This window comes from Sapajus apella, unplaced genomic scaffold (assembly GCF_009761245.1).
Source record: "Sapajus apella isolate SASKATOON/1434 unplaced genomic scaffold, GSC_monkey_1.0 scaffold52, whole genome shotgun sequence".
In the NCBI taxonomy this organism is placed as follows: domain Eukaryota; kingdom Metazoa; phylum Chordata; class Mammalia; order Primates; family Cebidae; genus Sapajus; species Sapajus apella.
The window spans coordinates 526,482-554,130 of record NW_022436992.1 but is presented as its reverse complement, the minus strand read 5'-3'; the positions used below and the strand labels follow the sequence as shown (position 1 = coordinate 554,130).

The 27,649-nt window shown below is 39.9% G+C and overlaps 1 protein-coding gene across 1 annotated transcript in view; it reads left to right on the top strand.

Annotated features, from left to right (window-relative positions):
* M1AP (meiosis 1 associated protein) overlaps positions 1-27,649 on the top strand; it is an 80,945-nt gene that overhangs the window by 36,393 nt on the left and 16,903 nt on the right. The window contains exons 4-6 of the mRNA XM_032243441.1: positions 21,213-21,386; positions 26,214-26,376; positions 27,433-27,574. Of these exons, the coding sequence (XP_032099332.1) occupies positions 21,213-21,386; positions 26,214-26,376; positions 27,433-27,574 (479 nt within the window). The remainder of the gene's footprint in view (positions 1-21,212; positions 21,387-26,213; positions 26,377-27,432; positions 27,575-27,649) is intronic.

The following is a 27,649-nucleotide window of genomic DNA, read 5'->3' as shown; positions in this document are numbered from 1 at the left end:
CTTTTACTCCAGTAGCCATGATCATCAATTAAATAAAAATTATCTATACTCCACTTGTCAGAGAGAAATTAGTCAAAAGCAAATGTTGCTATTGTAGATTAATTTATAAAATAACTATGAGAATATGTCCTTCAATCTAAATTCTGCCTACTTTAGTACAGTTCTGCACAGTGAGAACTAATTATCACAAAAATGACCTAGAGACCCTGCAAGTCCAGCATCACCAAAAAAGAATGAATTTAGAAATTAAGAAATTAGACTCACATTTTAGAAAGCTCCTTAACAGGATCTAATATAAAATGGTTAACTTTAAATTACTTTCACATTAGTTAAGGTTTTCTATAAATTTTAACCATATAGCCTATTATATATTTTCTTCTAACTGTATAAATTGGACTTCCTTTAATTTGTTCCTGGTATTTTTCATTTTATTCTTTAGTTTTAAATTTTGCTGAAGAATCCTGTCCAGTGCTGTTTGTAGTAGCTTTTGCCTGGCTATTTTTAAATTTTTTATTATATGTTATACAAATGTAAGCATTATAGAAGCATAATAGAGACAGTTCAAAATGACCCAAAATTTCAGCCTCCAGAGATAACTACCATCAACAGTGTAGCACACATTCTACTGAACTGCCCACCTTACACGTGCATGTATACTGATATATGTAACATATTATTATTATTGATATTATTTTCTTTGACAAAAAATGAGACTATATTATACCAACTGCTCTGCATTTTTTTCATTTAGCTATTTATCTAGGATTTTTTCCACATTAGCACATCGAGCTCTAATCCATTCCTTTTCATAGCTATGAAGTATTCCAATATATCACTTAATCATCATTTATTTAACTATCCTTTTGGATTTTTACATTTTACTCTAGAACTGTGTAACCTTGAACAAGTTAATTTAACTCTTTATTCCACAAATTTCTCATTTATAAAATAGGACTTTATAAAATAGCTTATTTTATAAAGCTCATTTGTAAAATAATAGCTACCTCATGGGGTTTTTGTAAAAACTTGCATGGAAAGCATTTATGACAGTACCTGGCACAAACAAATAAATGTCACCTACTGATATTAATAGTAGTAAAAGTCGTTCTTATATATGCCTTTTACTGAGAAAATTTCAAGCTCTAATAATTTATATTTTATTGATAAGAAGCTAAGACTATATTTTTTATTTAAAATCACTCATCTCACCATCCCATTACACTTTTATTTTTGCACGGTAGGGCTCAGTCCCTCACTCATGTTTATGTTACATAGTTATAATTCATGTATATAATTTTTTGTTTTAATGTAACATAATATTATAAAACTTTTTCCATAGTTCTCATAGCCTTTCTTTTTCTTTCATTCTCTATTTTGTTCCTCTTTCCTCTTTTCCTCTTAAAGGAGAACTAGGAAGTAGTGGTTCAAGAAATAGAGATAAAAAGAGAGACACCTCTCACAGGGAAAGCCAGATGTTTTCTTTGTCCTTAAATGCCCTATTTACATATAAGCCAACCCTACAACCCTAGGGCAGATCCCTAATGTTGGATCTTGATCATAAATTTAGGATAGAGGAGAATCTGCCAATTCTAGCAGCCAAGGTTAACCCCATAAAAAAGCCATAAATCATGGGAATAATGCTGCTAGCTTATTTTGTTTTTAAATAAATTCTGAGCCTTGAGGAAAAGATATGTGAACTAAAGCCAGTCTGTTAATACTCTAACATTTGTTTTTAGATCATAGTCATAGCAACATTTTATTGAATGCTTCCTTTTCAAATACTATCTGTTCTAAATAGTTTCCACATATTTTTAAATCCTTGTTTATCTAGATGAAAAAACTAAGGCATATTTTCTTGTTCATAATAACTTTCCCAAGGTTTTTCAGTTAAGAGATAGAAAAGGATTCACATCCAAGCAGTCTGGCTCCAATGCTCCCATGCTTAACTTGTCTCTATACTGCTTCAGGTGAAACGAGTAATAGAGTTCAACAGTTCAGGACCAGGTGTGATGGTTCATACCTGTAATCTTAGCACTTTGAGAGGCTGAGGTGGAAGGATAACTTGAGGACAGAAGTTTGAGACCAGCCTGGGCAATATAACAAAACCCTCTCTCTACAAAAAAAGTTTAGACAGGCTGAGGAGGAAGGATCCCTTGAGCCCAGGAGTTTAAAGTTATAGTGAGCTATGATCGCATCAGTGCACTCCAGCCTGGGTGAGAGCAAAACACCATCTCTTTAAAAAAAAAAAAAAATCCTATCAGAGTTTTTAGATGAACTTGACAAGCTGATTCATATATGTGAGTATGTATGTGTATTATATATTATAGAGAGAGAGATAATATATATTCTAGAATATATATATATATATATATATATATTCTATATGTTAGAAGTAAAGTTATATATTAAGGCTAGGGGTTTGCCTTACCAAATGTTTAGATGGTTTATAAAGCTATTATGATTAAGATAGTGTCATATTTACAGAGGAATAGACAAATTATCCAAACTAGAACAGATTAGAGAAGCCTGGAAACGGCCACATGAAAACTTGATATGTGGCTTGGCTGACATGGCAGAGCAATGTGAAAAGGATAGATTTAGCCATTAAGTCATATTGAAACTATCAATATTCCATATGGGAAAAAATATTCCTAAACTCACGCCATTTTTAATAATGTTTTTAGATGGATTAAAGACTTCCATGTGAAAAGTAAAATGTAAAACTTAAAAAAAAAGTATATGAGAAAATTTTCATTACAAAGGTTGGGGAAGAGGAAGAGGAATAAGTGTTTCCTAAATGAGACATAAATTTTGCTAATCATAAAATAAAAGATTTTTGACGGAGTCTCTGTCACCCAGGCTGGAGTGCAGTGGCATGATCTTGACTCACTGCCTGAGTTCAAGCAATTCTCATGCCCCAGCCTCCCAAGTAGCTGGGATTACAGGTGCACATCACCACACCTGGCTAATTTTTTGTATTTTTAATAGAGACAGTGTTTCACCATGTTGGCCAGGTTGGTCTCAAATTCCTGACCCCAGGTGATCCGCCCACTTCAGGCTACCAAACTTTAGGATTACAGGTGTGAGCCACTGCGCCCAGCCCATAAAAGATAGATAAGTATAACTACATTAAAATTAAGAATTTCTGTTCATCAAAATATACATGAAAATGGCTGGATATGATGGCTCATGCCTATAATCCCAGCACTTTGGGAGGCAAAGGCAGGAGGATCACTTGAGCCCAGGAGTTTGAGATCAGCCTGAGCAATGTAGTGAGACCTTGTCTCTACAAAAAATAAACAAAATTAGTCTGGCATGGTAGCATGCACCTGTAGTCGCAGCTACTCAAAAGACTGAGGCAGGGAGGATCACTTGAACCCAGGAGGTTAAAGCTCCAATGAGTCAAGATCACATCCACACCATTTCACTCTAGCCTGGGTGACAGAGCAAGACTGTCTCAAAAAAAAAGTTGACATACAGAATAAATATTACGAGGAATGTTTGCAAAGTGAAATATCATACATTTTTGAAAATGAATGGACCACAGCTATACATAACAATATGAATGAATCTTTTCAATATTGAGAAAAAAGCAGATAAAGGGGTATACTATATGATACTTATTTATAAAGCTCAAAACTAACAAAGTGTTAAAGTAACAAAACTCCTTTTTTTTTCTTTTTTTGAGACAGAGTCTTGCTCTGTTGCCCAGACTGGAGTGCAATGGCGCGATCTCAACTTACCACAACCTCTGCCTCCCAGGTTCAAGCCATTCTCCTGCTTCAGCCTCCCAAGTAGCTGGGATTACAGGTACACACCCTGACTCCTGGCTAACTTTTGTATTGTGAGTAGAGACAGGGTTTCACTACATTGACCAGGCTGTTCTTGAACTCCTGACTTCAAGTGATCCATCTGCCTCGGTCTCCCAAAGTGCTGGGATTTCAGGTGTGAGCCACCACATCTGGCCACAAAGCTACTTTTTTTTTTTTTTTTTTGAAAAAGTACAAAGGGAATTTTTTTTTTTTTTATTGTACTTTAGGTTCTGGGGTACATGTGCAGATCATGCAGGATTGTTACATAGGTACATTACAAAACTACTTTTAAAAGAAAAGAAATGATAAAAATAAAAGTCAGTGTGGCAAGATTTCTTCTGGAGAAGCTTAGGGAAAAGCATGCAAATATCTCAGGAGTATTGATGATATTCTACATCTGAAGTTAAATAAAGGATTCATGAGTGTTCATTTTTGTTGTTATGCTTCATAGCTTACATTTTTATTGCAGTATTCATTTGCATACAATAAAAGTTTTACAATAGCTTTTTGAAGAATGACTAAGTAATAAATATGCCAAAACTAAAATGGCCACTGAGATCAATAACTTTGGCATCCAGAGGGCATCTATGCAGGTTAACAGCAGTCTGCACTCCTTGGGTATGTAAGTCATTCAGCCAGTTACAAATCAACCTAATGATGCTGTCAACTGGTCTATATCTCTCAGTCATACACAAGGGTATCAGGTTCCCTTTCTAAGTGCTCACAAACCATCTGTTTAATATTTCCTCCTAGACTTTGTCAGGGATCAATGTCAAGCTCTTTTAGGAAGGCATTTTCTCCATATGTGTTCTCAGGAAACATCAAATGTTAACAACCCAAAAACAGAAGATAAAGAATGCCAGAAAGAAAGGGCTGGGAGGGGAGCCTCTTCTATGCTTCAGTGCAATTATCAAAACAGATACTGATTTTTTCCCCTTTCAGTGTCTTAGAAAATGGACCAGAAAACACAACTGTTCATTGTGTCTGTCTTTGATAACTGCATTAAAGTCATTTCCCTCTGGCATTAAGACTAAATTAGAACCACTGTTGTATTTATTACCTAAAGATTTTTAACACAGAGAGACATTTGTTTATTCATTAATAGAAAAACCATAGTCTCAGAAAAATAGTGAATTGTTCTCTTTAAAACTTGAATTAAATAGTTTTTTTAGTTCAGCAGAAAATCTAAAATTATTTTAAAATTTGGCTTTTTAAAATTTTTCCTTTCCTTCCTTTATTGAGGAATAATTTATATACCCTAAATTGCATCTATTCAAAGTATACAATTCAGTGAATTTTGACCAATGTATATGCCCAAAAATCATCATCACAATCAAGATACAGAACATTTCCTTCATCCTCAAAAAACATTTATCTTGCCCCTTTACACTCCATCCATCCCTTCAGCCCCAGGTAAGACCACTTATCTGCTTTTTGTCTGTAGATTAGTCTGTATTTTGTGTAAGTGGAATCCTACAGTACACATGCCTTTTGCATTTAGATTTTTTTAATTCAAATTTTGAGATTCATCCATGTTGTTTATGTCAGTAGTGAGTTTTCTTTTTATTGCTGAGTAGTGGTATATTGCATGAATGGGTCATATTTTGTTTAAACATTTATCTATTAATGGATATTTCTGTTGTTTCCAGTTTTGACTATTGTGAAGAAAGTTTCTATGAATGTCTGTACACAAATCTTCATTTGTATATATTTTTTCATTTATCTTGGGTCTTACTGTTTCATTATCTTGGGTCTTACAGTTCATCTTTTCCCATCCTTTACTTTCAACTCATTTATGTCTTTATATGTAAATTCTCTCTGTTACAGGCAGCACATAACCGGTTCTTGCTTTGAGTCTATTCTGATCATCTCCGGCTTTTATTTAGAATGTAGGCTCCATTAACGTTTACCATACATTTTAATATAGTTGGACTCAGGTCTAACATTTTGTTTTTTGTTTGTCCTGTTTTTCATCTTTCTTCTCTGCTTTCCTGATTTCTTTTGGATTATTTAAATATTTTTCAATTTTATTTTAGTTTATCTATTGTCATTTAGCCATTTGTCTTTGCATTTTTTGTGGTTTCTCTATGGATTACATTATATATGCCTAACTTTTTACAGTCCAAATAGAGTCAATATAATACTATTTAACATAAAATGTAGAAACCTCAGGATTACAATATTCACATAAAATGTAAAGACCTTATGGGAATTAAAATGTATTTTAAAAACTTACAGCCTACTCAGAATTAATATATATGTAGTACCATTTCATGCAAAATATAGAAAACTTGCTATTAAGTCCATTTACTGCCCCCATTGACCAATATACTATCTTTCATGTTATAATTGTCATGTGTATTACATCTACATAAACTCCACAATAGGGTTAAATTGTTTGCTTTAGCCTATAATCCCAGCACCTTGGGAGGCCAAGATGGGCAGATCACTTGAGCTCAGGAGTTCAAGACCAGCCTGGGCAACATGATGAAACCCCATCTCTACAAAAAATATAAAAATTAGCTTGGCGTGGTAGTGTTCGCCTATAACCCCAGCTACTTGGGAGGCAGAGATGGGAGGATCACTTGAGCCTGGAAGGTCAAGGCTACAGTGAGCCATAATTGCACCACTGCACTCTAGCCTGGGTAACAGAGTGAGACCCTGTCTCAGAAAAAAATGTTTTTGCCTTTAAGCAAATACGTATTTTAAAGAACTTAAGAGGGCCAGGCATGGTGGCTCATACCTATAATCCCAGCACTTTGGAGGCCAGTTGGGGAGGATTGCTTGAACTCAGGAGTTTGAGATCAGTTTGGGCAACATAGTGAGATTTCATCTATAAAAAATCAAAAAATCAGCTGGGTGTGGTGATGCACAACTGTAGTCCCAGCTGAGATGGGAGGATAATTTGATGTTCCACTGTCTTCTGGCCTTCCATGGTTTCTGATCAAAAGTTATAGGCCCTAAATCATTTTTCCCTGTATGTAAAGGATCATTTCTTCTAGCGCTTTCAAGGAATTTCTCTTATTATTTCTCTTCTTTATTATTCAGCAGCTTGACAATTATGTGTTTAGATGTAAATTTCTTCTAATTCATCCTATTTGAGGTTCCCTGAGCCTTTTGAATCTAAAAATTGATTCTTTTTTTATTTTGAGATAGGGTCTCACTGTGTCACTCAGGCTGGAGTACAGCGGTGTGATTACAATTCACTGCAGCCTCAACCTCCTGGGCTCAGGTGATCCTCCCACTTCAGCCTCCCAAGTAGGTGAGACCACAGGCTCATGCTACCACACCCAGCAAATTTTTGTAATTTTTTTGGGTAGAGATGAGGTTTCACCATGTTGCCCAGGCTGGTCTCGAATTCCTTGGCTCAGGCGATCCTCCCACCTTGGCCTCTGAAAATGCCAGGATTACAGGCATGAGTCTCTGTGCCCAGCCTGTAAATTTACGTCTTAACCCAACTTGGGAAATTTTCTGCCATTATTTTTTTTAATATCTTTTCTGCCTCATTTTTTCTTTCTCTCTTTCTAAGACTTCAATTACCCAAATGTTAAATCTGTTTAAAGTGTTCTGCACAGCCCAAGACTCTGACTTTTTGCTTTGTTGGTTACTATTCTATCTTTTCATTTATTATGAACATATTTTCCCTTCCTCATTGAGCAAATTCTAATTATGCTACTTTAAAATCCTTGCTTGATAAATTCATCTTGTCATCTTGGAGTTTGCATCTGTTGACATATTTTCCATTGAGACTGGGTCATAGTTTTCTGTCTCAGTATGACAAAACATTTGGATTGTATTTTGTGAACATTGTCTTATAAAGACTGGATTTTAGTTTTCCCCTCCCCTGCTTTTTATTTTTATTTTTACTGGATTCTATTATATTGCTCTGAAAAGTGTTTATTTTTCAAACAATTAACTTTGTTCAATTCAAACTGCAACCTGTTGTGCCTGCAGTGAGCATGGACTCAGATCTCAGTCTCAATCTTTAAGCCTAAACTATAAGCTCCTTTCAGTTCACCCCATATGTGTATAGTGCAGGGTCCAGTCAGCTAGTTACCTAGACCAAGTTTAAACACATAATTTAGGGTGCTCTGGCTCTGGCTCTCTCCTTTCATGTATTTCTTCCTCACTCTGTAAAGGTCCTGGTTGCCCCAGACTCCTTAACCTAGCAATTCTAGTGAAAGACAAAGGCTTTTCTTTTTTTTTTCTTTTTTTTTTTTTCTTTTTTTTTTTTAAGACAGGGTTTCACCGTGTTGGTCAGGCTGTTCTTGAACTCCCAAACTTAGGTAATCCGCCCGCCTTGGCCTCCAAAGTGCTTGGATTACAGGCATGAGCCACCACGCCCGGCCTGACAAAGGCTTTTCTTTCCAGTTTTTTTTTTTTTTTTGAGACGGAGTTTCACTCATGTTACCCAGGCTGGAGTGCAATGGCGCGATCTCGGCTCACCGCAACCTCCGCCTCCTGGGTTCAGGCAATTCTCCTGCCTCAGCCTCCTGAGTAGCTGGGATTACAGGCACACACCACCATGCCCAGCTAATTTTTTGTATTTTTAGTAGAGACGGGGTTTCACCATGCTGACCAGGATGGTCTCGATCTCTTGACCTCGTAATCCACCCGCCTCGGCCTCCCAAAGTGCTGGGATTACAGGCTTGAGCCACTGCGCCCGGCCTCTTTCCAGTTTTTAGCTGCTTCCACACTATTGTGACTGCAGCCACTCTTAGAAAGTACAAAATATGGGGAACTCATTCTTTGCTGGTTTACCTGGTTACTCCAAGTTTCAACTCCTCTCCAAAGTCTATCTACTTTTGTTCACTCTCCAGAGCCTTCAGGTAGTTGGTTTTTTAAATATTATTCAGGCCAGGCGTGTTGGCTCACACCTGTAATCCAAGCTCTTTGGGAGGCTGAGGCAGGCAGATCACTTGAGGCCAGGAGTTCAAGACCAGCCTGGCAAACATGGTGAAGCCCCGTCTCTACTAAAAATACAAAACTTAGCCAGATGCAATGGTGCACATCTGTAGTCCCAGCTACTCGGGAGGCTGAGGCATAAGAATGGCTTGAGTCTGGGAGGTGGAAGTCTCAGTGAGCCAAGATTACACCAATGTACTCCAGCCTGAGGGGCAGAATGAGACTCTGTCTCAATCAATCAATAAAATAAATATTGTTCCAAGTTTATAGCTGTTTTTACAGGAATATCAGTTTGTTGGATACTGGAACCGAGCCAGACTGAAAGTCCCTTATTTACTCTTCTTCAGTTTGGTTCTTTCTTTTTACCTCCTTTTCTCCCTTCTCTTCAGCTCAGTAAGCTCAAGTTCTCCATCCTCTCTCTCTCTCTCTCTTTAGGAAATTGTTGCTTAAAAGAAGTTCTTCTGATTAAATCTCAACTCTTCTCTCCTCATTCCCCATCCCCTAACATGTTTGACACCACTGCTTTACTTGGCAAATGACTTGTGTTGCCACTACCCAATCAGAGGACAATATGGCCACTTCTCTGTCTGAAATCAGCCCTATCATATACCTAGCACTAGAGCGCTAGTTAATACAGTGCAAGAATTGATATGGGACTCAACTATATACATATTCAAGGCCCAGAAAGAGGCACAAATATAGATATTAATTTAGCATAGGATAAAGGACCATCTCAAGTCACTAAGGCAAAGATGAAATGTTCAAAAAGTAATGCTGGGACAACTGGTTAGCCATCTGGAAAAGATTCCAAATAGACCAGGGATCTAAATGCAAATAATTAAAAGAAAACATTGGTGAATTTCTTTATAATTTCAGCATAGAAAAAGGTCATCTAATTATAATTCAAAATCCAGGTATAATAAAGAAAAGATTTAGTTATTTAACTATATAAAAATAAAAATCTTTGACATGGCAAAAAGTACCATAAACAATGTCAAAAGACAACTGAAAAACCAGGAGAAAGTATTTGCAATCTATGCCATGGGGGGAAAAAGACTAATACCTCTAATATATCAAGAACACTTTAAAATTGAGGAGTAAGAAAAAGACTAAAAACACAACAGATGGCCGGGCGCGGTGGCTCAAGCCTGTAATCCCAGCACTTTGGGAGGCCGAGGCGGGTGGATCACGAGGTCAAGAGATCGAGACCATCCTGGTCAACATGGTGAAACCCCGTCTCTACTAAAAATACAGAAAATTAGCTGGGCATGGTGGTGCGTGCCTGTAATCTCAGCTACTCAGGAGGCTGAGGCAGGAGAATTGCCTGAACCCAGGAGGCGGAGGTTGCGGTGAGCCGAGATCGCGCCATTGCACTCCAGCCTGGGTAACATGAGTGAAACTCCGTCTCAAAAAAAAAAAAAAAAAAAAAACACAACAGAAAAATGGACAAAAGTCATGAATAGATAATTCAAAAACAGATTTTTAAATGGTCCTTAAGTATATGAAAATAGGTTTAACCTCACTCATAATTAGAGAAATGGAAATTAAGACTACACCAAAATATCATTTCCTATCCATTATTAGATTGGCAAAAGTTTAAAAAGCATGTAAACACCTTCTGTTGCTGAAGCTACACTTTCAAATACATCTGGCCAAATGCACAATGATACAACATTTTTGGAGGGAAATTTGGCAAGATCTAACAAAATTACATATGTGCTTTTGTTTTGTTTTCTTTTGTTTATTTGAGACAGAGTTTCACTCTTGTTGCCCAGGCTGGAATACAATGACTCAGTCTCAGCTCACTGCAATTTCCGCCTCGTGGGTTCAAGAGATTCTCCTGCCACAGCCTCCCAAGTAGCTGGGATTACAGGCGCCTGCTACCACACCCGGCTAATTTTTGTATTTTTAGTAGAGACAGGATTTCACCATGTTGGCCAGCCTGGTCTCAAATTTCTGACCTCACATGATCCACCCACCTCAGCCTCCCAAAGTGCTGGGATTACAAATGTGAGCCACCGCACCTGACATGTATTTTTTTTAAACACATAATTACAAATGTGTTTTACTTCTATCCTGAGTAGTCACCAGCCCCACTTCTAGGAATCTAATATCCTGAAGATACACCTCCAAATCTACAAAAATGTGTATTTATACACAGAGTCTGTTGCAAAGCTGTTATACAGCCTATCTAGAAATTTTTTTAAGAATATGTCTTAGGGTCAGGCACTGTGGCTTATGCCTGCGATCCCAGCACTTTGGGAGGCTGAGGTGGGGCAAATCACTTGAGGTCAGAAGTTCGAGACCAGCCTGGCCAACACAGCAAAACACCGTCTCTACTAAAAAAAAAAAAAAAAAAAAATACAAAAATTAGCCAGGCATGGTGGCGAGCACCTATAATCCCAGCTTCTCAGGAGGCTGAGGCAGGACAGTCGCTTGAACCTGGGAGACGGAAGTTGCAGTGAGCCCAGATCGCACAACTGCACTCCAGCCTGGAAGACAGAGTGAGATTCAGTCTCAAAAAAAAAAAAAAGAATATGTCTTAGAACTTTCTTTGATTTCAGTGTCTTCTTTAGCTTTTTCTTATTCTACTTAGCTCCCCCAAGTAAGTCTTTTCTTTCATGGCTCCTCTTTTATTTTCACCTCAGCACTTTCTTTCGGTTCCCTTGGGTGTTAAGGAGGCAAAACTGTTTGGGGTGGTTCTTGGGTTATGTCAAAAGATTTAATGCCTTCCTAGCTCTGCTTTCTTCTTCATTCAAACTTCTAAATAAACCATTCCCCTGCTCTCCTCCCCCACCACAGTGCCTATGACATTTCTTCCCAGGTTTTCAATTTTGCATTGCAATGTATATTAAATGCTTTTTGGTTTATAGAATATATGAATTAGTCTCTGTAGAAAAAGAAGACTTTTAAATACCTTCTAAGTCTAGTGTTTCTCACGTCAAAAAATACTTTAGACTTTGGAATATCTCAGTCAATAGTGATCAATCTCTTTTGCATATTAGCTGCATTTTTTCCAATAAAATGAAAATGAAGCCATTGAGACCTATAGATAAAATATATTTTCTTACAACTTGGATCACATACTTTATTGAAGAGGAAATTTTCAGCAAAAGAAATGGCACTGGCTTTTAGTGAATAAAATGTTCATATCTACTACATAGACAGCTGGGAGGCAGCTTTATATTTTATCATCCCTTATAGTTGAATGGTGCTTTAAAGTCCACAAATTGCTTTCAGGAGTCAAGCAATTATTTCATTATTTCATATTCAAGTAAACCCTTAGCCTAGGTATTACTATCATTCCCACTTTACAGATGGAGAAATTGTGCTTAAAGAGATGAAGTGACTGGCCTAAGGTCACAGAGAAAGTAAGCAGCAGGCTGGCTAGTTTCTTCTGTTCAGTATAACATTTACTGAGCCCCCGTTGTATGCTAAACACTGTGCTAGTGCTGTGGTCACAGAGGTGGATAAGGTGCTACAACTGGTGCCAGAGATATGTGTACCCTGCCCTAACCAGGGCCCTTCTCTCCTGTACCTGCAACATCATCTCTCTGGGCTGGCCAGAGCAGAGCAAGTCACTCAACTCAAAGCAGGATTGGCAATCGGGGAACACTTCCATGACTCCAGAGGTGAGAGGATGTGCGGCTTCTCTCATAGGGCAGTCCCTACTTCTGCCCTCTTAGAAACATACAACCCTAAGAAAAAGAGATTCTAAAAAGGCTACTCTCCCAGCCAAAATAATTGCTCTGGAAATGTTTTCTTACCCAACTCATCTATTTACTAAAGGCTGAAATACTATATTTGAAATTGTAGTATTAGGACCTATTGTAAAGCTAAGGGAGTCTGCTATGGTCTGAATGTTGTATCCTCCCTGCCCAAATTCATCTTTGAAACCAAATCACCAATGAGACAGTATTAGGAGGAGGGGCTGTTGAATGGTGGTTTAGGTCATGAGGGAGGGCAGAGTCCTCCTGAATGGGATTAGTGCCTTTATAAAATGTTCCCTAAGGAGTTTGTTTGCCCCCTCCACCATATGAGGACACAGTGAGAAGGGGCCATTTATTAACCAAAAACAGGTCCTCCCCAGACATTGAATCTGCCAGCACCTTGATCTAGGACTTCCCAGCCTACAAAATGGTGAGAAATATATTTCTGTTCCTTATAAACCACTGATTTATGGTATTTTGTGATAGCAGCCCAAATATACAAAGCCCGCCATTCCCTAGTCAGAAATGATGTAAATCAAGTTTGTTCAGCCTACTGCCTACAGGCCACATACAGCCCAGGAAAGCTTTGAATGCAACCCAACCCAAATTTGTAAACTTTCTTAAAACATTATAAGATTTTTTTCTTTTTGCTATTTTTTTTTTTTTTTAGATCATCAGCTATCATCAGTGTTAGTGCATTTTATATGTGGCCCAAGACAATTCTTCTTCTTCCAATGTGGCCCAAGGAAGCCAAAAGATTGGTCACCCCTAATGTTCATCCATTATGAACCAAATATAAATAATCCATTGTGTTCTTTAGTTTACTAAAGAGCTGTTGTATTCTTTAGTTAACAGTCAATTATTTTTTTCAGCCTGCCTAAGACTGTACTAGCTTAATGAGGGCAGATGTGTGGACAACCGTTAACAATAGAATTCCCTGGGTAGCTGAGCAGGGCTGGGAAAGAGGCATGTCCACTACAAGCTGAAGGATCTTTGCTTGGGTTCTGCTCATAAAACTCCCAGATTCCTCTTCCCTCCTTCCCCACTGCCTGCCAGCACCACACAACAGGAAAGCATAAGCGATAAGCCTGGACTGAAACATGTGGCACCTCGCGCAAGCTGATAGCTTGGGCACACCTTCAAACAAATGTTTTTAAAATTCAAATTCAGCAATTGTTTAGAAACTAAGAGCTTCAAAGAAAGAAAGAAAAAGGAGCTTGCTTTACTCTGCCCTACTCTTGCATACTTCCTGAGCAATACCTAATTGCAATAATGAAACCCGCCCTTCTTCAAAGCAAGTGTAGTGACCCCTGTTGATACAGGAGTGTGCCACTTTAAGGGTCTTGTCCTTTACTGCAGCAGCTCATTAACTCATCCTCACTTCCTTTTTCATTCTGCTTTAGTCTTCTGGCTAATCCCCCAACACACCGAGCTCATTCCCACCTCAAGACCTTTGAACTTGCTCGTCTCTCTACAAGAAACAATCTTCCCACAAATGTTTTTATGACTCACTTCACTTCATTCAAGTTTCTGCTCAACTATCACCTTCTTAGAGACTACTTCCCTGGCCAGCCAAGCTAAAAATTCACACACATGCATACACACACACACACACACACACACACACGAGCACACACACCTTCATTTTTCTTCATAGTATCTATCATTATCTGAAATTGTATTGTTTTATTTGCTTGCTTATTACCTGTTCTCTCACAAGAAGGTAAGCCACAAAAGCAGGCAATTTGTATCTTGATGACACCAATAAGTGCCTGGCTCATAAAAGGCAGTAAACTAATAAGTGCTTGAATGACAAATTAAATGAATGAATGAGTGACAGCTGTTCTCCCTCTGAGAAGAGTACTGGGATATAAATTTTCTCTATCTCATTATAGTTATGATGATGTTTTAATCCTTTTTATAGACTGGGGCTCCAGGAAGATAGTCACCACTAGGTCCATTCCTGCACTCACCTCTCTATACTGTGTTCATATGACGATAACCACTACCACCACCCCGCCACCTCTTTTCAAGAGGCTTCTCCTTTCTCTAGGGATTAAGCATCACTTCCACAAATGAGGCAGGTGAGCTTTGAAAGACAAGCTCGACTACCTCACCGTTGTGAGCTGTTAGATTATCTTCAGGTTGTGTTGATTTCAAGACAATGGTTGGATGATGCTGTACTGCTGTTCCTGAGTAAGCTTTATCTGCTGTGATTACTTACCCTGGTTGTTAATATCCTATAGTAATCCTGTATTCAGAGAGTAGACAGCTAACTGTAAACTGACCCAGGCAGGCTAAGCTTCTATGACTCCATAGTCTCTGTAGTGGTTCTTGACCTTTTTGGGGTCATGGAGCTCTTTCGAGAATCTATCTGATAAAAGCTAGGGGCTTTCCCCCTTCTCCCACCCCAACAAAATACATCTGTGCATGTACAGATTAATTGTATATAATTTCAAGGGGTTCTCAGAATGTCTGAAGCCCATCCATGACACCCAAACACAGGCCTAATGAATGTCATTCGGAAAGGAACAGTTCAGGCCTAGAGGTTGGGGCCCTAGGGATGGGGGAAGATGTGGAGGACTAGGCAAGACCACCTTTTCCTGGACCTCTACTTTTGACATTTTACATCAAGAGAGAAATACAGCCATTATATATGCATGTATGTCTGTCTCCCATTTTAAATACACTTTAATTTTGTAACCATATTTTAAGGCTTTTTCTGAGAGAGTCTACTTCAGATATTACCTAATCTTCAATCATTTGACTTTCTTAGTTTTTTTCCCATTGTGGCCACAGGAGGGCAGGATAAGTCCGAAAACAATGTGAATGCTGGCTACAGCTTGGGCTTTCTCACTGCTTTAACTATCCAGACACTAAGGGCCCTGTTTCACTACTGTGACCTTTCCATTTCATGCAATTGGTGTGACCCGTTCATCCAGTGCACTGATGCCCTTCTCCCCAGCCAGTGAGGGAACTGCTTTTCAGCATTTGAGAAGTCTCCTCCCTGATCCCCAGATTTAACACATTTAGGTGTATTTGTGAGGAATAACGTATGTACTAGTTGTTGGTGTCCTATGTATGGTAGTTGGGGGAGAAAGCAGTAACCAAGGGAGAAAAAAAAAACTTTAAAACAGGAAAACATATTATTACCCTATAAGAGTTAATCATTTTGTGGATGAGAGAAAAGGAAGAAAATTATATTTGTTGGACCTACCTCATGCCATTTATAGATAATCATCTCACTTTATAGTGCTTCACTAAGAAATAGGTTATACTATTCCACTTTGCCCAAAATCACATAGCTAACAACTTTTAAGCCGCAAGGCAAACCCTGGTCTTTCCATTAATAAGCCTTTCATAAGCTCAGGAAAAGAGAAGGAAATACTTCAAAAAAAATAAATAAATCAGCAGTGTGATTAATACTGCCCAAATGAAGCCCACAGATACCCAGGGGTGACAAATAACGCTAGGTAAGGGAGGATATAATTAAGCGTAACTACTTGGTACAGGCCATGGGCTGACAGTAATGAAAGTACTAAGGAAGGAAGGAAGTCATGTGGCAAGAAGACTAACTTAGAGGAAGCTCAAAAGTTACAGGAAAAAGTAATAAGAGCTGAGGAGGAGGGAGCTACTGTTCAACGCAGGCATTTGCTAAGCATCAGCTCCATGCAAGGCACTGATAGGGAGGATAAAAGTGAAAAGAAACAATTCCTACCTTTTAATTTACATTTAAATTGGAGAGATCAAATGTATTCCCAAATAACAATATTACCAAGGTAAAATGTAATGTGAACTATATTACAAATGTAAACCAAGAGCTATGGGACTCTAATAATGGAGGGAATACCATAATGGCAGACTTCATGAAGGAGGTGGCATTTGAACTCAGTCTTCAAGGATGGCAATATAGGATCTCAGGTAGTGATGAGGAGGAAATAGTCTGAGCCATCAAAAAGGAAGGGAAGGATAGGGTACTTGTAGAATAATGAGTGGTACCAGGTGATACAGGATGAGTGAGTGACAGCAAGAAGGCAGTGTGTGCTCTTGAGCAAAGGAGGGGTCTGAAGAAACCATGTTTCAGAAAAAGTAACGTAGTAGTAATAATAAGTAATGGAGGGGAAGAAATGGAGTTTGCTAGCACAGTTAAGAAGCTACTGCCATAATCCAGGCACAAGGAAATGAATGCCTAGATCAGTGACAGAGAAAATGGAAAGTTTAGGCTCTAAAATGTTCTGGTTTACACGAAAGTCTCTAGTTTGGATAAGTCTGCCCTGGAGAAAGTGCACACTCCCTTCTGAAACTGCTAAACTGAAAGCTCAAACCTGAAACACAGTGCCTCTATGGAGATTATATGAGAACTTTTTCAAGAAAGCAGTTGTGCTCCATGGCTCTTCCAAGAACATGTAGGTTAAGAAGTTAGAAAAGAATATCAGAACATTGATGGGTGACAGGAGGGAAGACTGCTGCCTGGCTGGCTGGCTGCCTGCCAGGAGGACCTAACCACCTGACATTTTCCTCCATAGAGAAGCTTTGCTTCAAGCCTGGTTCTTTAGATTTGCAGGATCAGAAAGTTAATTTTGCCAGCACAGCACTCTTTTAAAGACACACACCATCCTAAGCTCAAGACTAAAGGATAAACCAGAATGTTTTAGAGGGCAAACCATAACCATAATCACCAAAAAGAGCAGAGACTTGACAAACACATCCCTGCCACTGGGACACATCACTGAGTCTGCATGCCTTCTCTGAGCTGCACTTGGTTGGGCACTGCCAGCACAAGCCCCTGTTGTTCCCCTTCCCTGTGCTGCATTTCTGGCCAACCCTATCCCCTTCCAACAGACACATTCATTCTTTAGATATGCCAATATAGGCCTGGCAGGATGGCTCATACCTGTAATCCTAGCATTTTGGGAAGTCGAGGCAAATGGATTACTTGAGCTCAGGAGCTTGAGACCACCATGAGCAACATGGTAAAACCCCATCTCAGGGCCAGGCGCGGTGGCTCACGCCTGTAATCCCAGCACTTTGGGAGGCCGAGGTGGGTGGATCACGAGGTCAAGAGATCGAGACCATCCTGGTCAACAAGGTGAAACCTCGTCTCTACTAAAAATTCAAAAATTAGCTGGGCATGATGCTGCGTGCCTGTAGTCCCAGCTACTCGGGAGGCTGAGGCAGGAGAATTGCTTGAACCCAGGAGGCGGAGGTTGCGGTGAGCCGAGATCGTGCCATTGCCCTCCAGTCTGGGCAACAACAGCGAAACTCCGTCTCAAAAAAAAAAAAAAACCCATCTCAAAAAATACAAAAATTAGCCAGATGTGGTGGCTTACACCTGTACTCTCAGCTACTTAGGAGGCTGAGGCAGGAGAATCACTTGAGCCCAGGAGGTGGAGGTTGCAGAGAACTGAAATCGCACCACTACACTCCAACATGGGCAAAAGAGTGAGACCCTGTGTCAAAAAAAAAAAAAAAAAAAAAAAAAAAGATATGCCAATACCATCAATAAGGCTACAGCCAAATCTTGCTCTGGGCAATAAGCCATTCTCCCTTCTTAGGGTAACTTTTTCACTGGCCTCACCATTCTGTGTGGATTTTATGGCTTAACTCTCTAAGGAAATCTTTATTTTCCTTACTTCCAGATTATTGATGGGAGGTGGCTTTGCATTGTTCCCTCACATTGTCTGTGGTAAGAGTGTCTTATCATCTACCCTTTCCCTGGGGAGAAGAAAAGAAACACTTATTTCCTTTTCCCAAAATTCTGCATTTCGATGCTAAGCAACTTTATCTTCTCCACCTTCTTAGCTCCTTTGCTCAATTCTATTTCTTTTTTTTTTTTTTTCTCTTTCTTTCTTTTTGCAACTGAGACAGTGCCTCACTATGTTAACCAGGTGGGTCTTGAACTTTTGGGCTCAAGCTATCCTCCTGCCTCAGACTCCGAAGTAGATGGGACTATATAGCATGAGCCACCATGCCTGGCCTAGATTGCATTGCTTTAGTAGCCACTACTTTATGTTTTAAGAACTGTTTTGCCTCACTGAAGAGAAGCTGCTCAGTCATTTTCACATTTGTTACTCAAATCAAAGTGTGAGCTTCAGGCTTAGAAAAATTAAATTACTTCTCATTTTGCCTGTGACAAAATAAAATTCACATTATTTTTTAAAAAGACATTTCTCTTTACTTACAAGAAAATTTTTTTGGCAATGACTTTATATATATCACAGTAGTACCCTAAAACATAATGAGGCAGATGAGAGTTTGGGGAAAAATGATCAAGATTCATGTTGCTTTATAAACTTCATAAGGGCACAGCGTGTCAGATATATCTGATGGAATGAATGAAATAACTAACTAGTTAACTAATGAATCCTCATAACTATTCATGGAAGATGGCAGAGTTTTCAGCATTCTAGCCATAGAGAAATGGCATTTGGTGCCCCTTTAGAGCCACAGGATAAATTGTTAAATATGACATGAAGTCATTTCTCACCACAGTTCCCCTGTGTTGGAACAAGTATGTTGGACTGAAGCCCCTTTGTTCCCTGTGAAGAGTCTACCACCTCTGCAAACTTGTCCTCAGGAATGTCGTTCTAGAAATAATCCAGCCTTCTCCCTGGGGTCCATGAGTCATACACAGAAGCTAATTCATTGGAGCAACTGGCTTTTCTTAGGCCCTTTGTAAAAGTATTTCAGAGATCCCTCCTGATGAAGCAAAGAAAGTAGGGTTCCTCCTCAGTTTTTTTCTAGCTATTCCCTTATTTCCTCTGTGCTTCTTCCACCACCTCATGTTTGGCTTTCACTGATGACCTTTACCTGCAGACCCAGACCCCAATTCCTTAGTTAGTGTTGCCTGAAGCTGGAAGTACACCAGCAAAGCCTCATTACCCCACCTACCCAGCTCCATTCATTCAGATTTGGAATTAAATCACACTCTACCAGACCTCTCCATCCTCTTTGCTGCTAAACACACTTGTGACATACAGTATGCCAATGACTGATGCTCCAGGCTTGGTTCTCTACTGTAAGGGAATACCCAAAAATTTATCTTTTTTTCTTTTAGCTTTTTTAAATTCATTTTTTATAACAAGTAGTAATAGAACACATTTTCACTGTAAAATAACAACATGAGGCCAGGCGTGGTGGCTCACGCCTGTAATCCCAGCCCTTCGGGAGACCGAGGTGTGTGGATCACGAGGTCAGGAGTTTGAGACCAGCCTGACCAACATGCTGAAACCCCATCTCTACTAAAAATACAAAAATTAGCTGGACACAGCGGCAGGTGCCTGTAATCCCAGCTACTCGGGAGGCTGAGGTAGCAGAATCGCTTCAACCCAGGAGGTGGAGATTGCAGTGAGCCAAGATTGCACCACTGCACACTAATCTGGGTGACAGAGCAAGACTCCATCTCAAAAAACTTTTTTTTTAAAATAACAACATGAAGCTGAAGTCCCCTTTGTTAAACTAAGTAATTTGCATTGCTGTATAATTTTTGGTTGTTTTTATATTCTAGAATGCTTCGGGTTTTTTGTTAGTTTTTAAAGTGGTTAATTTCTTTCTCCCATGTTTATTTATTTATTTATTTTATTTGTTTATGAGATGGAGTCGCCCAGGCTGGAGTGCAAGTGGCCCGATCTTGGCTCACTGTAACCTCTGCCTCCCAGGTTCAAGCGATTCTCTTGCCTCAGCCTCCCACATAGCTGGGATTACAGGCGCCTGCCACCACGCCTGGCTAATTTTTGTATTTTTAGTAAAGATGGGATTTCACCATATTGGCCAGGCTGGTCTCAAACTCCTGAGCTCAAGTGATCCACCCGCCTTGTCCTCCCAAAGTGATGGGATTACAGGTATGAGCCACCATGCCCGACCTAGAATTTTTTTTTTGACACAAGAAATACAGGACTCCAATAAAATTCAAACAGTATAGAAGTATGAATAGCAAAAAGGGAAAATATCTCAGAACCCTGCGCTATTTCCACTTCCTGTCCATTGTTAACAGTTTGATGATAGCTTTCCAGAGCTTTGTAAAATGCATTTACATACATACATATATATGTACTTAGGCAGATAGTTTTATTTTTATATAAATGGGATCATGTTATATCTGTTCTACAACTTCCTTTATTTACTTACTATCTTCTAGTTTTTCATGTGAGTATGTTCAGCTTTACTTTATTAACAAATACATTAATACTTTATAGTTTGAATGTGCCATAATTTATCTAAACATTTCCCTATTGAGGGGATTTGAATTGCTTCCTGTTTGGGGTTTTGATTGTTATTACAGCAATGCTGTATCAAACATCTTTGCATATGTCTTTTTGTGTACTACTCAAGAATGTGTCTAGGCTAGATGTCTAGAGGTACAGTCAATGGATCAAAAAATGGCTGTGGAAGCCAGGCCAGTGACGAGTGCCTGTAATCCCAGCTAATCCCAGCTACTCGGGAGGCTAAGACAAAAAGATTGCTTTGAGGCCAAGAGTTAGAGACCAACCTGAGCAACAGAGAGAGACCTCATCTCTTAAAAAAAGTTTTTTATAAAATTAATTAGGCATGATAGTGAGTGCTTATAGTCCTAGCTACTCAGGAGGCTGAGGCAGGAGGATTGCTAGAGCCTAGACATTTGGAGGCTACAGTGAGCAATGTTTGCATGTATGAACCACCACTGTACTCTAGCCTGGGTGACATAATGAGACCCCATCTCAAATAAGAAAAGATGAATGTATTTAAAGTTTTACATTATTCAAAATTTACTATCAAAGTGAACACTTTATTTCCCTTTCTTTTGCAGAGAGTTCTATTCTGGGAACTGACATTGACCTTCAGACTGTAGACAATGATATCGTCAGCATGGAGATATTTTTCAAAGCCTGGCTACATAACAGTGGAACAGACCAAGAACAAATTCATCTTCTTCTTTCTTCACAGTGTTTCAGCAACATTTCCAGAGCCAGAGATAATCCAAGTACATAACCCCCAAAAGATACATAGACTATGATTATTCTTATCTGGGATCAGGGCTCTAGATTAGTGAGTCTGTGGAATACGGCATGGCTGAGGTTTAGGGACTGGAAGAGGTTTGGATGAGGCTGTCCAGTATAAGCATGAGGGATAAGAAGAGAAGGTCTAGGAAGCAATCATGGTTAGAAAGCTGAACCGAATTAAGACCAACCAGCAAGGGCCAGTTAGTTTAGGGGCAAAGTCTCAGACACCTCAAGGATGGAGAATTGGCTAAACTACATAAGAACACAATGAATCACATTTCTCAATATTCTCATTTTTAATGTGGTAAATATTATTGGCATTATAATTGGGAGCATGCTGCTACCTCAACAATGTCAATAGGGCCTGTGGCAAAAGGAAGAGAACCAAGGTTAAACAAAGATCTCACTAGGGAGGCAACAAATGGGGGAAAACTAAAGAGACGCCCCAGGGAGGACAACCAGTGGCCCAAAACCATGTTCACAAAGCAGTTCGGGCAATTACTGAAACCGAGAGATCAATCCAGTGTTCTGGGCATGCCAAAAAGACCCTGGATACTGTTCTGCCTGGCAATTATACTTCATTCCAGGTCCCACTAGATGGTAAGAATAAGGCCATTTCTATTCTCCCATCTCTTCCGAAGGCTGGCTCAGGCAGGACCTGGGGCGGCCAGGCCTGCAGATGGGACTACCCATCAGTCTAATCAGCCACACTGAGGTTGGGAAAGCTGAGTCCTCAGGGACCAGCACCAAAGAGAAATTATCAAAGTATGTCTTCTTTAGGGGTGGGAGTTTGTACCCATCTTTCTCACTGAACAGAATACTGGTAGTGGTAGTGGCTACAGAGATCATTGAGGATTGAAGACTAGATTGAACGTGATGTTTACCAAAGCCCTTCTCTAGGCTTTGACACAACTCATTGGGGTTACTGCCTCCTTTGAGAGCTCTTTCTTGGCCAATAGCAGTATATCTGAGTTTTTATATGTGTTCCTTTTCTTCAGCTGTTATAAAACTCTTTATGACCATTGTTTCTTCAGGATAGGGAAGGGCTTTTTGGAGGTGTTACTACACAGGATTAAGGCTTTCCAAGACCCTTTCTGTCTCGGGATGGCCATCAAGTCTCTTCTCTCCCCGATTTCAACCTAGTGCCCAGGATGGCTTTGCAAACTTAACTTGATTTTAATCTGGCTTTTCTTTGTGTAAAATACTCCTCCCAGAACCTCTTTTCCGTCCCTTTTGTCCAAGGTTGATAATACCAATTTCTCCTTTTCCTGTCCTCTGGAATTCACTTATCCATTTTCCCTATTTAAGGCAGATGGCAACTTTGTACAGAAGCTAGCATATAGCTAACATTATTGAGCTCTTTCTCTGTGCTAAGCACTAAATTAGCTCTATTTCTTGCATTATCCCATTTTATCTTCACATAACACTATGAGGCAGTACTGTTTCCATATGTCATTGAATCTAAGATGCTATCAATTATGAGATATACCACTGTTTTATGTACCAGTAAAAAGGAAAACAGACTAGATGCAGTGGCTCACTCCTGTAATGTCAGCATTCTGGGAGGCAAAGGTGGAAGGATCCCTTGAAGCCAGGAGTTAGTAACAGCCTGTGCAACATAGACCTGTCTCTACAAAAAATAAAAATAAAAAATGAGCCAGGCACGGTGGTATGCACCTGTAGTCTCAGCTACTCAGGAGACTGAGGCAAGAGGATCGCTTGTGCCCAGGAGTTTAAGGTTGCAGTGACCCCGTGATGGAGCCACTGAACTTCAGCCTGGGCAACCGAGTTAAGACCCTGTCTCTAAAAAAATAAATAAATAAATATTTTTTAAAAATTTTTAAATTATTTATAATAAATATTTTCTTTAAAAAGAAAGAAAACATTGCCCATTGAACATTACACAGCTCTTTCTTGTCACTTAGAAGTATTATTTTACTTATATTGAGAGAGCTTTTTTAGGTTAAAGTAGTAAGTAAGGATTTGGAGTGCCTGCATGGTCAATGGCAATTGTAAGACACATGTAGAGATGAAAAAAAAATGTCTTAGAATCAATTAAATACAGTATTTCCCCCATTTTACATATGAGAAAACTGAGACTTAGAGAAATTAAACACACTTCTCAGGGCTGCACAGAATATTAGTAGCAGAGCTAGGATTTGAAACCAGGCAACAGGGTCCACTCTTAACCCTTAGGATCAGAAATCTGTATTTTGTGCACTTGACACTTTCAGCCTAGACAATGTCCATAAACCGAGGTCTATCTTCCTCCAGAACCTGGGCCTTTATCTACTATACTAACCTGCCTTGTTCTGAGCAATTCTGAAGAAAGGGGCTAGAGATTCACTTCTTTCATTAGGAGGGCTGGGGCCCTCAGAGGCCAGGAACTCCTGTAACCAGCCTTTCTTCCACTATTGCATGGCATTTGCTTATGATGCTAATCAGAATTTATCTGGCTTCCCCTCTCTCTTTCCAAAGCTTTCAGCACGAGGGTCAGAGCCAGAATATTTATCTCCATCTATAACCATTTTTTTGAGAAATCTGTAGGTCTTCAGGATGCACAGCGGAACTTAGATCTAGACTATAGTCAGATTTTCTGCTGGAGAGGTCTTCACTGGAATCCAGATATTGAGGACAGCTGGAATGAGGTCTGGGGACCTTAGGCCTCTTCTAGGGTGGATGTGACCCACCTGAGATTTTAAACAAGCACAATAAAGATTATGCTGTCGTTATTACTTTAAAAATTGATGTATTGCCACACCTGTAGATTTCTGGACTATGGCTCACTACAAAAAAAAATGAAAGAAAACCAAAACCCCAAGCTTTCCTCCTCTAGACTCTTTGGGGCATGCATCTCAGATGTTCACTCTGACTCCTGCTTACAAGGTTCTCTATCTGATGCTACCTGCCTCTTTGACCGCCTAGGGCCCTTCACCCCGTATCTAGGTATGTCCCTTAGAAGGGCCTTCCTCTGACAGACCACACAGTGAGCTACACATGAGTTTCTTTTTTTGTTCTTAGGTTTGGGGTCTGCCACATCCATATCTGGGCTCTGGGTGGGAGAAGCACACCTGGTTCTAGATTTAAGCCCTGCTAAAATAGCTTTCCCAGCTTTGGGACACTCTGCTGAGACCATAGTTTGGGTAGTTCTTAACCAGGGCTGCAATAAGAATCACATGGGGATCTTATTAAAAAAAAAAAATACCAATGTCTGGGCTTTACCCCCAGAGACCCTGATTTAATTGGTCTGAGGTAGGGCCCAGACATCAGTATCTTTTTCAAGTTCCCTAGATCAGGGGTCCCCAACCCTGTTGGGCCCTGTTAGGAACTGGATTAGCAGGAGGTGAACAGCAGGTGAGTGAGCGTTACCACCTGAGCTCTGTCTATCAGATGGGCTGTGTCATTAGATTCTCATAGGAGCCCAAACCCTATTGTGAACTATGCATGCAAGGGATCTAGGTTGTGCATTCCTTATGAGAATCTAGCTAATGATCTAAGCCTGATGATCTAAGGAGGAATGGTTTCATCCCAAAACCATCCCCCAGCACCCCGTGGAAAAATCGTCTTGTATTAAACTGGTCCCTAATGCCAAAATGGTTGAGGACTGTTGCCCTAGATGAATCTTACTGCAACCAGAATGAAAACCTCAGCCAGATGAACACAACTGTTCAGTCCTAAAGCCCCAGGACCAGAAATAGAGAAGTCAAGCACAGAGGAAATGAGAGGAAGCTGGAGTCCTAGGCAAAGTCCCTCCTACTGACTTCCTGGGCTCTGGGACATGTTCTGGCTGAGGGCCATCTCACCCAGAATTAATGTCTAGGTCTTATTCACGTGGCCCAGGAGGGCCAGCTGGATCACATATCTATTCTGCCACTATTTTTTTTTCTATGTTGTTTCTATGTTTTTACCTTATGTTGCAGTTAGTACAGCCACTTCACAAGTCACTAACGTCAACTACCAGCCTTCTCAGAAGTACTCAACATTCGTATATTCACAAGTTTGTTATCAATATTCAAACCAGGTATACGTTTTATTGAAGAACTTTGTAATATCAAGGATTCAAGCTTGTGCAACAGAACATCGTAAACTGTGGCATATGCAGTTACCTACTGGAACAGAAGCTTAATACAGAAGAGTATAATACCTAGATGAGGAACTCCTACCTAGCCTAAGCACTCCTCAGAACTGTTGTTGATGCTGTTGTGATGCTCCAAGGCCCAGAAGGTCCTAAACTCATGTTTCTTTGGGGAATTAAAAAATAAACTGTTTCAGGAACTTATTCCTTTCTCCCCACCCCAAATGTCCCTGAACTAGCCCACAAAGAAACAGTAGCAGTCATATGACTGCCTGACTTCTGCTTTCCTGCTCTTCCTTCATCTGACCTGCACTGTTGCCAAGCCTTAGCCTCAAGGAAGCAGCAAGATTTCCTTCTGTGATTGCCAAAGGGCCTCTGCATATTTTGGTATTAGCTACCTCCTCCACAGAAGTTGCATGTTCCTCAGACTGGATCACAAACCAGATATCTCACTATGAGACAACTGCTCAGCCAGCCCAGAAGTAAAACAAATAAAAATCACATCAGACCCTTGAAAATAAGTTAACTGTTATGTAGAGCTATAGAGATACTATAGGTTCCAGACCTGCTGTCCCGTCCCAAACCAGTCAGGCTTTCCTCTTTCCACTCTCCTGCCTCCTATCCCTTGCTTGCCTGGTAGAGATGGAATGGGTACCAGATGTTGTCTCTTAATGGCATAGCCTAAGGTAACTTATGACCCACACTCCTTCCTCCAATGCTGCTTTTATTGTAGTGTGCCTGAAATGTGATCTCCAAGAGCGACTGCTCAGCCCATCCCTACTTCCTGGCACAGCTGACGGTTCCTTGAGAATGGATGACCCCAAAGGAGACTTCAGCACACTCTACCAGATGGCTTCCCAATCATCGGCCTCTCATTACAAGCTCCAAGTTATCAAGTATGGTCCAAAGGACCCTCCCCAGTCCATGCAAATGCTATTCTTGTGATTCTGTGGCTAGGAAGTCCAGAAATAGATGGTATCTCTAAAGTGTCAGGCCAGCAAGAGTCAGTTCCAAAGTAGCAGTTACAGCTATGACACGAAGAAGCAAAGTCAGGCTACTCAGCATGTGGACGCCAAATGTGCAGATGGGGGGAGAAGTGTTGCAGTAGCACAATCTGAGGTCTGCATGAGGATTGTTTTTCTTTTGACTCATTGAAAAGGTGTTTATCCATTCAGCAAATGTTTACTGAATGACTACTTTGTTTAGGCATCAGGACAGAGATACAATCTTCAAGGAGTAAGTGGTCTTAGACACAGTACTTAGTCTAGTGCTAAGTAAATCCGATGTCTACTCCTGCTTCCTCCCATTTATCTAGTACTTAAGTACTAGAATTAAGTACTAGAGTTTAGTACTATTTCTAGCACTTAAGTACTAGAATTAAGTACTATTTATCTAAGTACTAGAATTTATCTAAGTACTAGATTTATCTAAGTACTAGAATTCATCTCCCATTGATCTAAGTACTAGAATTCCTTCTCCCAGGGGAACCAATTGTAGAATAGAATTATCAGGCCTGGCACAGTGGCTCCTGCCTATAATCCCAGCACTCTGGGAAGCTAAGGCAGGAGGACTGCTTGAGCCCAAGAGTTCAAGGCTGAAGTGAGCTATAATTGGACCACTGCACTCCAGCCTGGGTGACAGAGCAAGCCTTTGTCTAAAAAAAAAAAAAAAAAAGAACAACAACAACAACAATGAATTAGCAATGATGGCAGAGACCACTTCAACTCTTCCCAGTTCCTACCACTATGCACGTGCACAGGTTCCCAAACTTTGACAATCCTCTGTGTGTTAGATACTATGCCTGATACTGGCCATAAAAAGATGTATAGTTCACAGACCCTAATCTAAAAGCTTTCACAATAGCGTCTTAGAGTTAAGCTGAATTGAAATAGATCTAGGTAGAGGTTCTAGATATCACTAAGGAGTCTTCCACTGTAATTATCTCTTCCTAGGGCTTTAAAATCTAGCGGGCTCTGCGAGTCATTGACATATGGACTCCCATTCATCCTCAGACCTACAAGCTGTTGGCAACTGGATTGGGATGAGCTGGAGACAAATCAGCAACATTTCCATGCTTTGTGTCACAGCCTGCTGGTGAGTACCCATGTCCCCAGGTGAAAAAGAATAATTATTTTAAAGTACCAACCACAGAAAAACAGCTAACAACTC